At 47.9% G+C, this 14109-nt stretch overlaps 2 protein-coding genes across 2 annotated transcripts in view; both read right to left on the reverse strand.

The window, feature by feature from the left end:
- LOC140723663 (zinc-binding protein A33-like) overlaps window positions 1–14109 on the reverse strand; it is a 217202-nt gene that overhangs the window by 45212 nt on the left and 157881 nt on the right. The window lies entirely within an intron of this gene.
- Window positions 2918–5754, reverse strand: LOC140723662 (uncharacterized). The gene has a single exon (XM_073038231.1). It carries the CDS (start codon window positions 5623–5625, stop codon window positions 4093–4095), a length of 1533 nt encoding a protein of 510 aa, XP_072894332.1. The 5' UTR covers window positions 5626–5754; the 3' UTR covers window positions 2918–4092.

Below are 14109 nucleotides of genomic sequence, written 5' to 3' on the forward strand. Positions count from 1 at the left end.
TGAATACTCGACCAGAGATGTCCCGGACCCGCGGCACACAGGACCATCCTGAAATCTCGTTCTCACCCACAGAATTCAGTCCGTTTCCTTAATTGATGCATCACCTATCACACAGCTCGACTCTTCCCTTCTGAGTCACAGAGACAGAGACCCAGTGGCTGTTACTTTCCCTGGCTGGATAACCCCCACACCCCGCAACGGTATCCAGAATGATACCCCAGTTGTTGAGGGGATGACCACAGGGGTACTCTGTATGACTGTTTCACCCCTTTCCTTTCCCTGGCTGTCACCCAGTTTCCTGTGTCCTGCACTTTGGGTGTAACCACCTCTCTAAGCATCCCATCTATCACCCCTGAAGCCTCCAGAATGATCTGGTGTTCATCCGGTCCCAGCCTCTTAATGCAGGTTGTTAGAAGCTGCAGCCGGATCCACTTCTCGAAGGTGTACTGATCAGGGGCACTGGAGGTGTCCCTGGTTTCCCTCATCCCACAAGAGAAGCTTTCCACTACCCCGTCTGTAATCTCTACTGTTCTCATTGCGCAACTGAAAAGAAGGGGGCAAAAAATCTCTACCTTCAGCTTAATTATACCTTCTCTGACTGAAGGCTCCCATCACTGACAGCTAAAGCCTCAGAATCTCCACTCGGACTCCATTCACTCTGACACTGACCGCTCCACTCGGACTCCATTCACTCTGACACTGACCACTCCACTCGGACTCCATTCACTCTGACACTGACCGCTCCACTCGGACTCCATTCACTCTGACACTGACCGCTCCACTCGGACTCCATTCACTCTGACACTGACCGCTCCACTCGCTCCTGCACAACTTTCAGTTCTTGCTGAGCAAACCCAAATGCTGACTGGCCGCTGCTCAAAGGTCCAACGGAAAAAAACTGCTGCAAGGCTCTGCCTTTAATCTTCGACTGAAGACCATATGCCACAGAAACATAGAAATCCTACAGCGCAATACAGGCTGTGCCGAACATGCCCTTACCTCAGAAATTACCTAGGGTTACCCATAGCCCTCTATTTGTCTTCCAGCCTTCTATTTCTCTAACGTCAGCAAAGTTTCCTCAAGGGGAAATCTTGCCTGACAAATCTGTTGGCATCTTGGAAGAAGCAACAAGCAGGATTGACAAAGGAGAATTGGTTTCCTCAAGTGAAACTCCTGCTGGAAAAGCAACCCGAATGAAGAAATAGATGTTGTATACTTGGATTTTCAGAAGGCCTTTGACAAGGTGCAACACACTAGGCTGCTGAATAAACCCACGGTATTACAGTGGAGACTCTAGCATGGATTCAACAGTGGCTGTGCCATAAGATGGGCGTTGGGAACGGACCCAAATGCAAGACACAGACACTGAAGTACTAGGGAGAGGACTAGGTGTATCAGGAAAGAAGTGGGGAAGAAACGACACTGAACATGACACAAGCCCTGGACAAGACTAGGTGACAAAGGACTAGAGTAGGAAGGTGAGACCTAGATGAGGAACTAAGAACTGGGAACTAGGAACCTAGACAAGGATTCCGAGCCAGAGACTGGACGGGGACCCGGAACCTGGGTCTTGACTCGGGCTCGGACTCCGGATCCAGACGAGGACTGGACGTGGCAAGGTAACAGGACTGGGAACCTCCTCGGAGCCTCGAACACGGACTGGAAACCTCCTCGGAGACTGACCCGGACTGGAAACCTCCTCGGAGACTTTGACCCGGACTGGACTTGACACGGAGCCTGAGACTTGGACTGGACTTGGACACGGAACGACAAACAACGACAGTCCACTCGAGTAGCGGCAAACAGTCTTCCTACTAAGCCTTGGACCCAAGCACAGGAACACAGAACACAGAGCCAGGACCCCTCCTTGGAGACAGGACATAGGGCCGGGGCTTTACATAGAGTCAGGACCCCTCCTTGGAGACAGGACGTAGGGCCAGGACTCATACACAGAGTCAGGACCCCTCCTTGGGGACAGGACGTAGGGCCAGGGTTAACATAGAGTCAGGACCCCTCCTTGGGGACAGGACGGAGGGCCGGGGCTTTACATAGAGTCAGGACCCCTCCTTGGGGACAGGACGTAGGGCCGGGGCTTTACATAGAGTCAGGACCCCTCCTTGGGGACAGGACGTAGGGCCGGGGCTTTACATAGAGTCAGGACCCCTCCTTGGGGACAGGACGTAGGGCCGGGGCTTTACACAGAGTCAGGACCCCTCCTTGGGGACAGGACGTAGGGCCGGGGCTTTACATAGAGTCAGGACCCCTCCATGGGGACAGGACGTAGGGCCGGGGCTTTACATAGAGTCAGGACCCCTCCTTGGGGACAGGACGTAGGGCCGGGGCTTTACACAGAGTCAGGACCCCTCCTTGGGGACAGGACGTAGGGCCGGGGCTTTCCACAGAGTCACGACCCCTCCTTGGGGACAGGATGTAGGGCTGGGGCTTTACACAGAGTCAGGACCCCTCCTAGGGGACAGGACGTAGGGCCGGGGCTTTCCACAGAGTCACGACCCCTCCTTGGGGACAGGATGTAGGGCCGGGACTCATACACGGACACTAAACACGGGGACACAAAGAGACAGTTCCAAGCTCCTAGATAGATAGTTTCTTCTGTTGGCGGGGCAAGGCTCCAGTCTCACTCCAGCGGTTAAACTTGACAGTGATAACAGGGGAGGACGCAGGTGAGGTTGCAGGCAAGGCTTCAGGCGTGGGTTGCTGAAAGAAGGGGAAGGGAAGGGAACAGTCCAGCCTCAGGCCTATCTTACCCAACGGAGGCAAGGAGAGGATACTGTCAAGACGAATCCCACAGAGGCGAGAACAGGATACTGACAAGATGAACCAGCAACCACACTTGAACCCAGGGCGACTTATATTCCAGCCCCAATTTGAGAACCAGGTGCCTGTGATTAAGCCCAACTGAAACAATGGACAGCCAGAAGACCTGGAGTCCAGAGTCCACGGACTGGACCGTGAACCGGAACGCAGACGTCATGGACCGGACCATGACAAGCTGAATAGTAGGAGGCAAAGACTGGGAATAAAGGGCTGCCAGTTACTAGTGGTGTTCCTCAGGGCTCTGTGTTCGGACTGGTGATTTGTGTTATATTCCAATAGTTTGGAAGACGGAATTGCTGGCTTTGTTACAAGGTTTGCAGACGATATGAAGACATGAGGAGGGGCAGGTAGTTTTCGGTAGAGAGGGTACGGAAGGACTGAGATAGATTTAGAGAATGGGGAAAAAAAACAGCAGATGGAATACAGTGCTGGGAAATGTATGTTCATGCATTTTGGTAGAAGAAATGAAAGTGTTAACTTCTTCGAAATGGGCAGAAAATACCAAACAACTGAGGTGCAAAGGGACACGGGGAGTCCATGTTCAGGATTCCCTAACAGCTAATGAGTCTGTGGTGTGGAAGGCAAATGCAACGTTAGCATTCATTTCCAGAGATCTACAATATATAAGCAAGGATGTAATTTGGGAAGTTGGTAATCACTGGTGAGGCCTCACTTGGAGAACAGGTTTGGGCCCCTTATCTTGGAAAGGATGTGCTGAAGCTGGAGGAGGTTCAAAGTATGTTCACAAAAACAGATTCCAGGATTGAATGGATTGTCATATGAAGAGTGTTCAATGGGCCTGAGCCTGTATCAGCAGAGGAATCAGGGCTGATCTCATTGAAACTTATCAAACTGTGGAAGGGCTTGATAGAGTGGATGTGGAAAGGATGCTTCCTGTGGTGGAAGAGTCTACGACCAGGGAACAGAGCATCAAAATAGAGGGGTGTCCTTTCAGAACGGAGATGACAGAGAACGGACGGAGAGTGGTGAATCTGCGGAATTCCGTGCCACAGGCAGCTGTGGAGGCCAATTCTTTATGTACATTTAGGGCAGAGGTGGATAAAATCTTGATTGATCCAGGCATGAAGGGATACGGGGACAAGACAGGTGATTGGAGCAGAGGGGAAATTTGGATCAGCCACAATAAAATGATAGAACAGACTCGATGGGGTAAACAGCCTCATTCTGGTCTTATATCTTATAGTCTGACGGTCTGTCCCCAGTGTGAACTCGCTGATGCAGCTTCAAGTCAGATGACTAAGTGAATCCATTCCCACAATCTGAGAAAGCGATTGGTTTCTCCCCAGTATGAACTAACTGGTGTCTCTGTAGCTTGGATGACCGAGTGAATCCCTTCCCACATTCAGGGCAGGTGAATGGCCTCTCCCCAGTGTGGATTCGCTGATGTGACAAAAGGGTGGATGACTGCGTGAATCCCTTCCCACATTCAGAACAGGTGAACGGCCTCTCCCCAGTGTGGATTCGCTGGTGTGACAAAAGGTTGGATGACTGCGTGAATCCCTTCCCACATTCAGAACAGGTGAATGGCCTCTCCCCAGTGTGAACCAGCTGGTGTCTCTGTAGGGTGGATGAGTGAGTGAATCCCTTCCCACACACAGAGCAGGTGAACGGCCTGTCCCCAATGTGAACTCGCAGATGTATTTTCAAGTCCGATAACCCAGCAAACTCCTTCCCACAGTCTGAGCAGGTGAACGGCCTCTCCCCAGTGTGAACTCGCTGATGTATTTTCAAGCCAGATGATCGAGCGAACTCCTTTCCACAGTCTGAGCAAATGAACGGTTTCTCCCCAGTGTGAACTAACTGGTGCCTCAGTAGACGAAATGACAGAGTGAATCTTTTCCCACAGTCTGAGCAAATGAATGGTTTCTCCCCAGTGTGAAAGCACTGATGTGTGTTCAGTTCAGATGACCGAATGAATCGTTTCCCACAGTCCGAGCAGGTGAATGGCCTCTCCCCAGTGTGAACTCGCTGATGTATTTTCATGTCAGATGACAGAGTGAATCTCTTCCCACATTCAGAGCAGCTGAACGGTTTCTCCCCAGTGTGAAATCGTTGATGTACGCTCAGCTGAGCTGCACGAGCGAACTTCTTCCCACAGTCTGAGCAAGTGAACGGTTTCTCCCCAGTGTGAATTCGCTGATGTTCCTTCAGTTGAGATGAACGTGTGAATCCTTTCTCACATACGGAGCAGGCAAACGGTTTCTCCCCGGTGTGAACAAGCCAGTGTGTCTGTAGTTTGGATGACTGAGTGAATCCCTTCCCACATTCAGAGCAGGTGAACGGCCTCTCCCCAGTGTGAACCAGCAAGTGTCTCTGTAGTTTGGATGAGTGCGTGAATCCTTTCCCACATTCAGAGCAGGTGAACGGACTCACCCCAGTATGAACTTGCTGATGTACCTTCAGGTCAGATGACCGGGTGAATCCCTTTCCACATTCTGAGCAGCTGAACGGTTTCTCCCCAGTGTGAGTTTGCTGATGTTCCTGTAGTTGAGATGACCGAGTGAATGCCTTCCCACATTCTGAGCAGATGAATGGTTTCTCCCCAGTGTGAACCAGCTGGTGTCTCAGTAGGTGAGATGACCGAGTGAATCGCTTCCCACAGTCTGAGCAGGTGAACGGCCTCTCCCCAGTGTGAACTCGCCCGTGTACCTTCAGTTGAGATGACGAAGTGAACTCCTTCCCACAGTCTGAGCAGGTGAACGGCCTCTTCTCAGTGTGAACTGGTGACGTTAGTTCAGTTGAGATGACTAAATGAATCCGTTTCGCCATTCAGAGGTGGGGAACAGCCATGGCACCATGTGAACTTGCTGGTGTCTCTGTAGTGTGGTTGATTGTGTCAGTGCCTTCCCACACTCTGAGAAACGTCTCCTCACTGGTGAATTTTTGGATATATCTTCAGCATCGATGACAGAATGAATTGCTTCCCACTTGCAGAATAGGTGGAGCATCTCACTGTGGTGTGAACTTGCTGATGTATCTTCAGGCTGGATGACTGAGTAGTTCCCCTCCCTCACACAGAGCAGGTGAATGGCCTCTCCCCACGGTGAACTCATCGGCGTGTCTGTGGGTATGCTGTGAGTGAATCCCTTCCCACACTGAGAGAAGGAGAATGATATCTCACTGCGATCAATCATCTGGCAATTCAGACAGTCAGACGTTTGAATCCCTTGTACAATCAATGCAGTTGAAGAACTGATCTCCAGTGAACAAATGCTGGTGTGTTCTCAGCACCCCGGTTCCTGTGGATAACACTGAGTTACAATAGAAAACTTCATTTCAGACACAGATACAATTCCAACTGGAATGAGGTACATCTTTACCCCCAAGGACCAACAACAACGCAAAATACATCAATGGGTGAAGGAGAATATTTCAGGTGGGATTTTAGTCTGTGGTGAAAACACAGCCGGTCCAGCCTGCTCTGACATTTAATTAGATCATGGCAGATCTGGCCATGGACTCATCTCCATCAACCTGCCGTTTCGCCATAACCCTTAATTCCCCTACTATGCAAAAATCTATAAAACATTGTCTCAAATACATTTACTGAGGTTGCCTCCACTGCTTCATTAGGCAGAGAAATCCACAGACTCACCACCCTCAGGGAAAACCAGTTCCTCCTCATCTCCATCCCACATCCCCCAATCTTGAGGCAATGTCCTCTCGTACCAGCCTCACCTACCAGTGGAAGCAACTTCCCTGCCTCTGGCTTATCTACCCCTTTCATAATTTTACATGTTTCTGTAAGATCTCCTGTCAATGTGAGCTGTGGCATCACAATTTTATCCAGATCAACTCAAGCTGGAGCAACTCAACCTGAGATATACCCCGGGCTACTGTGGGAAGCGAGGTAGGAGATTGCTGAGCCTCTGGCGTTGACCTTTGTATTACCACTCAGGAAGGGAGATGTACCAGAGGATTGGAAGACATTGTTCCCTTGTTAAGGGAATGGAGTAGAGGGAACCCAGAAATTATAGACCAGTGAGTGGAGAGTGCCCCAGTGGCCATCTCCCTCAGTAATCGTTACCTCGCTTTGGATGCGGTTGAGGGGGGATGACCTGACAGAGGACGACCATGACGATCGGGTCTCTGGCACTGAGCCTGGTTCCGTGGTGCAGAAGGGAAAGAGGAAGATGAGGAATGCAGTAGTCAAAGGATTCAATAGTGAGGGGAACAGACAGGAGGATCTGCAAGCCTGACAGAGATACACGCGTGGTGTGTTGCCACCCAGGTGCCAGGGTACGGGATCTCTCAGATCGAGTGCAGTGTATTCTGAAGGGAGAGGGTGACCAACCAGAAGTCTCGGTACACGTTGGTATAAATGACACAGGTAGACAAAGGGAGGAGGGCGTGAGGAGAGAATTCAGGGAGTTCGGTAGGAAGCTGAAAGGCAGGACCTTTGGGGTAGTAATCTCGGGATTGCTGCCTGTGCCATGTGCTAGCGAGAGCAAGAATAGCATGATCAGGGGTATTAATGTGAGGCTGAGAGACTGGTGTAGGGGGCAGGGCTTCAGATTCCTGGATCACTGGGGCCTCTTCTGGGGGAGGTACGACCTGTACAAAGAGGACGGGTTACACCTGAACCCGAAGGGGTCCAATATCCTAGCCGGCACATTTAATAGAGCTGTTAGGGAGGGTTTAAACTGATTTGGCGTGGGGATGGGAATCGGAGTGATGGGGCTGAGGAAAAGGGAAACAGAAATAAATCGAAGATAGTGTGCAACAGAGATTGTAGAAAGAACGGTCAGGAGATGAGGCTTAATCAAAGCCAGTGGCATGAGGAACAGGGCAACAGAGATGTGCGGCAGTTAAAACAGAAAGCAACAAATCCTGGGCTGAGAGTGTTATTTGAATGTACAGAGCATGAGTATTAAAACGGACGATCTTGAAATTCAGCTGCAGACTGGCAAATTGGACAATCTCTGAAACTTGGATAAAAGGTGGCTGCCGTTGGGAGTTGAACATCCAAGGATATACGGTGTATCAGAATGATAGGTTACTGGGCAGAGAGGGTGTTGTGGCTCTATGGATAAAGATAATATTAAATCATTGGAAAGAGATGACATAGGATTGTAAGGTGTAACCGTCTAACCATATAACAATTACAGCACCGAAACAGGCTATCTCGGCCCTTCTAGTCCGTGCGGATGCTTCCACTCACCTAGTCCCACGAACCGCACTCAGCCCATAACCCTCCATTCCTTTCCTGTCCATGTACCTATCCAATTTTACTTTAAATGACAAAATCTAACCTGCCTCAACCACTTCTACTGGAAGCTCATTCCACACAGCTACCACTCTCTGAGTAAAGAAATTCCCCCTCATGTTACCCCTAAACTTTTGCCCCCTACCTCTCAACTCATGTCCTCTTGTTTGAATCTCCCCTACTCTCAATGGAAAAAGCCTACCCACGTCAACTCAATCTATCCACCTCATTACTTTAAATACCTCTATCAAGTCCCCCTTCAACTTTCTACGCTCCAAAGAATAAAGATCTAACTTGTTCAGCCTTTCCCTGTAACTTAGGTGCTGAAACCCAGGTAACATTCTAGTAAATCTTCTCTGTACTCTCTCTATTTTGTTGATATCTTTCCTATAATTCGGTGACCGGAACTGTACACAATACTCCAAATTCGGCCTTACTAATGCCTTGTACAGTTTTAACATTACATCCCAACTCCTATACTCAATGCTCTGATTTATAAAGGCCAGCATACCAAAAGTTTTCTTCACCACCCTATCCACATGATAGGGTCATGAGTCTCTATGGGTTGAGTTAAATGGCAAGGGTAAAAGGACCCTAATGGCAGTTGTCCAAACAGTCGTCAGGATGTGGATTACAAATTACAGCAGGAGATAGAAAAGGCCTATCAGAAAGACAATGTCATGATAATCGTTGGAGTTAATTGTTCAGGATGTGGTTTTGGAGTCAGAGCCAAAGTAAAAGCAAAAGAGAGGGCATACGAGGAAGTTGGAGCGAGTGGGAAGATAGAGGATTGGGAAGCTTTTAAAAACTTGCAGAAGAAAACTCAGAAGGTCATTTGGAAGGAAAAGATGAATTATGAGAGGAAGCTGGTGACTAATATCAAAGAAGATACTGAAAGCTTTTTTAAATATATATATAAAGGGTAAAAAGAGTCGAGGGTAGATTTAGGACCAATACAAAATATCGCTGGAGTTACTGTAATGAGAGTTGCTGAGAAGTAAGAGGAATTGAATGCGTACCAGACATTCAAGAGTATCAGGGAAGTGAAGTTTGTGCAGTGACAATTACGACTCAGAAGGTGCTCTGGAAGTTTAATGGTCTGAGGGTGGATAAATTTCCAGGACCTGATGCAATGCACCCTCGGGTTCTGATGAAAATAGCTGGAGCGTTAGTGGAGGCATTAACAATGATCTTTCAAGAATCGATAAATTTTGGCATTATACCAGATGACTGGAAAATCGCAAATGTTACTCCGCTATTTAAGAAGGGTCAGAGGCAACAGAAAGGGAACTATAGACCTGTTAGCATGACATCAATGGCTGGCAGTTGATGGAATCGATTGTTAGAGATGAGATTATGGAGTACCTGGAGCCGCATGACAAGATCGGCCAAAGCCAGCATGGTTTCCTGAAAGGAAAATCCTGCCTGACAAACCTACTGCAATTCTTTGAGGAAATTACAAGCAGGGTAGACAAAGGAGATGCAGTAGACGTGGTGTACTTGGATGTTCAGAGGGCCTTTGACAATGTGCTGCACATGAGGCTGCTTAGCAAGATAAAAGCCCATGGTATGACAGGGAAGTTATTAAAGTGGGTGGAGCATTGGCTGGTCGGCAGAAAACAGAGAGTGGGAATAAAGGATCCTATTCTGGCTGGCTTCCTGTTACCAGTGGAGTTCCACAGGGGTCAGAGTTGGGACCACTGCTTTTTACGATACATGTCAATGATTTTGACTATGATATTAAAGGATTTATGGCTACATTTGCTGATGATAAAAAGATAGGTGGAGGAGCGGGTAGTGTTGAGGAAACAGAGAGCCTGCAAAGAGACTTAGATAGTTTAGGGGAATAGCAAAGAAGTGGTAAATGAAATACAATGTTGGAAAGTGTGTGGTCATGCACTTTGGTGGAAGAAATAAATGGGCAGACTATGATTTAGATGGGGAGAGAATTCAAAATGCAGAGATGCAAAGAGACTTTGGAGTCCTTGTGCTAGATACACTAAAGGTGAACCTCCAGGTTGAGCCGGTTGTGAATAAGGCAAAATTCTAGAGGTATAGAATATAAGAGCAGTGATGTGATGTTGTGGCTTTATAAGGCACTCGGGAGACCACACGGAGTATTGTGTACAGGATTGGGCTCCTCATTTTGGAAAGGATATATTGACATTGGTGATGGCTCAGAGAAGATTCACGAGAATGATTCCAGGTATGAAATGGTTACTACGATGAAATCTTAAGTTTTATTCATTATGGACCGTGCCTTTAAGAATCATGCCTGTAAGAGAGAGAGACGTACAGCACAAGTAGAGGGAGGAGAGGGGGTAAAGAGAGGGGGAGAGGGAGAGAGGGAGGGGAGAGAGAGGGGAGAGGGGGGAGGGAGGGAGAGAGAGAGAGAGAGAGAGAGAGAGAGAGAGAGAGAGAGAGAGAGAGAGAGAGAGAAAGAACGAGAACGCTACATGATGGACAGCTGCTGTTCAGCACACCGGCATTTAAACAAGCGTCACTGTCTCTTTCCTGGGACACACAGATGCACAAAGGCTGGTGGCGGAATTGCCACTGAACTTTTAAGTGCCCACAAGGGTGGGGCTGAGGATCGATTAAGAGGAATCGACCCATGACTATTAGTGTGTTTGAGGGCGACCCTGTGGAATCTACCGGTGTGTCTCACCCTTGCTTGGGTTGGTAGATTATCACTTGAAGATGGCGCTCTTAAGCTGGTCATGTTTGGCTAACTTGGAAGATTTGGGGGACATCGAGGAGGATTGACAACATCTGTTTACTTGGATTACACATCTCTCTCTCTCTCTCACTTCAATCCCGTGGACCGAATTGAATTTCCTTACCACATCATCGTAAGACTGTATCATTTACCACCTAAGCTTGAAGAAGTTCGGGGATTTATACATTTACACCTGTATATGCATAACAGTGTTAACTCTTGATTTACCTGGTTTAAGTCACTAAATGACGTGGTTACTAATGAAACAGTGTTTTGTGAACAGCAAAACCAGACTCCAGGCGTTCCATTGCTGCTGAGACTTTTGTGTTCGTAACAGTTACCGCATGAGGAACGTCCGGCAGCTCTTGAGCTGTATTCCCTGGAGTTCAGGAGAATGAGGGAGTTCTCACAGAAACACTCTGAACATTAAAAGGCCTGAACTGATTAGATATGGAAAAGTTATTTCCCATGGTAGGGGAGTCTAGGACAAGAGGGCACGACTTCAGGATTGAAGGACGACCTTTCGGAACTGAGATGCGGAGAAATTACTTTAGTCTAAGGGTTGTAAATCTGTGGAATTTGTTGCCACAAGTGGCTGTGGAGGCCAAGTCATTGGGTGTATTTAAGGCAGAGATAGATAGTTTCTTGATTAGCCAGGGCATCGAAGGGTATTGGGTGAAAGCAGGGGAATGCGGATGACTGGAAGAATTGGATCAGCCTATGATTGAATGGCGGTGCAGTCTCAATGGGCCAAATGGCCTACTTCTGCTCCTGTATGTTATGGAGTCTTGCTTCAGTGGTGGGCAAGTGGTTGGAGAAGATCCTGGGAGGCAGGACTTCAGACAATCGGAGAGACATAATCTGATCAGGGATAGTCAGCATGGCTTTGTTAAGGGCAGGTCATGCCTTACGAACCAGATTGAATTCTTTGAAGATGCCACCAAGCACAGTGATGAAGGTAGAGCATTGGATGTAGTGTACGTGGCTTTCAGTAAGACTTTTGATAAGGTTCCTCAAGCAAAGCTCATTGAGAAATTAATGAGGCAAGGATCCAAGGTGACCTTACTTTGTGGATCCAGAATTGGCTTGCCCACAGAAGCCAAAGGGTGCATGTAGATGCTGTATGAAGGATGGTGACCAGTGCAGTTCAGCAGGGATCTTTTCTGGGACCCCTCCTCTTTGTAATTTTTACAAATGACCTCGATGAGGAAGTAGTGTTTAAGATGATGAGAGGCATGATCATGTGGATAGTCAGAGGCTTTTTCCCAGGTCGGAAATGGTTGTCACAAGAGGACACAGGTTTCATGTGCTGGGGAGTAGGTACAGAGGAGATGTCAGGGGTAAGTCTTTTACTCAGAGAGTGGTGAGTGTGTGGAATGGGCTGCTGGCAACGGTGGTGGAGGCAGATATGATAGTGTATTTTAAGAGACTTTTGGATAGGTACATGCAGCTTACTAAAATAGAGGGCTAAGTGGGCCAAAGGGCCTGTATTGTGCTGTAGGTTTCCTATGTTTCTAGAAGGGTGGGTTTGTAAGTTTGTCGATGACACAAATGTTGGGGTTGTTGTGGATAGTCTGGAGGTTACAGCCGGACATCAATAGGATGCAGAACTGGGCTGAGAAGTGACAGATCGAGTTCAACCCAGTGGTTCCTATCAGTAGGTCAAATTTGAAGACAGAATACAACATTAATGTTAGGACTCTTGGCAGGGTGGAGGATCAGCGAGATCTTGGGGTCCGTGTCAATCGTGCACACAAAGCTGCTGGACAGGTTGACAGTGTTGTTAAGAAGACCTTCATCAACAATGAGACCGAGTTCAAATGCCAGAGGGAACTTTACAGATATAAGGCCTTAGCTAGACCTCACTTTTGGTACTGTGTTCAGTTCTGGTCCCTCAATACAGGAAGGACGTGGATACTATAGACAGAGGGCAGAGGAGATTTACAGATATAAGGCCTTAGTGAGACCTCACTTTTGGTACTGTGTTCAGTTCTGGTCCCCTCAATACAGGAAGGACGTGGATACTATAGACAGAGGGCAGAGGAGATTTACAGATATAAGGCCTTAGTGAGACCTCACTTTTGGTACTGTGTTCAGTTCTGGTCCCCTCAATACAGGAAGGATGTGGATACTGCAGACAGATGGCAGATGAGATTTACAAGGATGTTGTATGGATTGGAGAGCATGCCTCATGTGAATAGGTTGAGTGAACTTCGGAGTGAAGGAAGATGAGAGGTGACCTGATAGAGGTGAATAAGATGATGAGGGGCATTGATCGTGTGGATAGCAAGAGGCTTTTTCCCAAGAGTGAAATGGCTAACATGAGGGGGTATAGTTTTGAGGTGCTTGGAAGTAGGTACAAGGGTGATGTTAGAGGTATGTTTTTCACACAGAGAGGTGGATACAATAGGACCTTTTCAGAGACTTTTAGATAGGTACATAGAGCTTAGAAAAATAGAGGGCTATGTGGTAGGGAAATTATAGGCAGTTTCTCAAATAGGTTACACATTCAGTGCAACAATGTGGGCCGAAGGGCCTGTAATTACACTGTGGATTTCTGTCTCTATATGAACTCCTCATCTTCTAACAAGGCACGGATCAGTCATCCTGGCTGACCATCAAATTCTCTGACTGTATTCCTGTCTGTATGAGGATGTTTCTGCGTTCAATCAACCTATGACTTGGCTCAATTTGTCTCTATCCTTTGGGATTATTTCAAGTTCTGGCCATGCTCCACAACACTACAAAGAGCAATTGTCACAACATATAGAATCCCGGAGATTTTCTAATTATTCGGATCCCCACCCCAGCTGATTGACAGTGATGAATCCATTAATGTCAATGTCAGCAATCTTGAATGGGAGGGCAGCAGTTATTCTCATTGGAGTGTGGCAGTTTTGTGATGTGAAAGCCACAAGTCACTTGTCCTGGAGGACAAAGGAGTTATTTACCCAGCGGGAACTAAATCTGACGGAAGGATTTTTTGTTGCCATACAGCACAAATTGACAATTTAATTTATTGGAAGGTAAGACTTTTCATCCAAGATTAACTAGGAAATATCTTTTTGTTCCGAGTTACTAATCCTTGCATGTATACAGCTGGACCTCGGCACTGTTTGAGAGAGACATTCGCTCACATTTCCTCCCGACTGTACCGGGACAACGCTGGCAGAGTCACGCATGGCTGCCTCTTTACCCAAAAGGCCGCACGAGCGAGAAAGCTGTCTGTCAGCCACCGAACAATCTAGCGATGCGCATGCGCCGCAGAGATGGCGGCGGCTCCAGCGCTCCTCAGCTGAAAGCTCCCCGGGGCCCGGGTACGGATCGT

This window comes from Hemitrygon akajei, unplaced genomic scaffold (genome assembly GCF_048418815.1).
Source record: "Hemitrygon akajei unplaced genomic scaffold, sHemAka1.3 Scf000124, whole genome shotgun sequence".
NCBI classification, from domain to species: Eukaryota; Metazoa; Chordata; class Chondrichthyes; order Myliobatiformes; family Dasyatidae; genus Hemitrygon; species Hemitrygon akajei.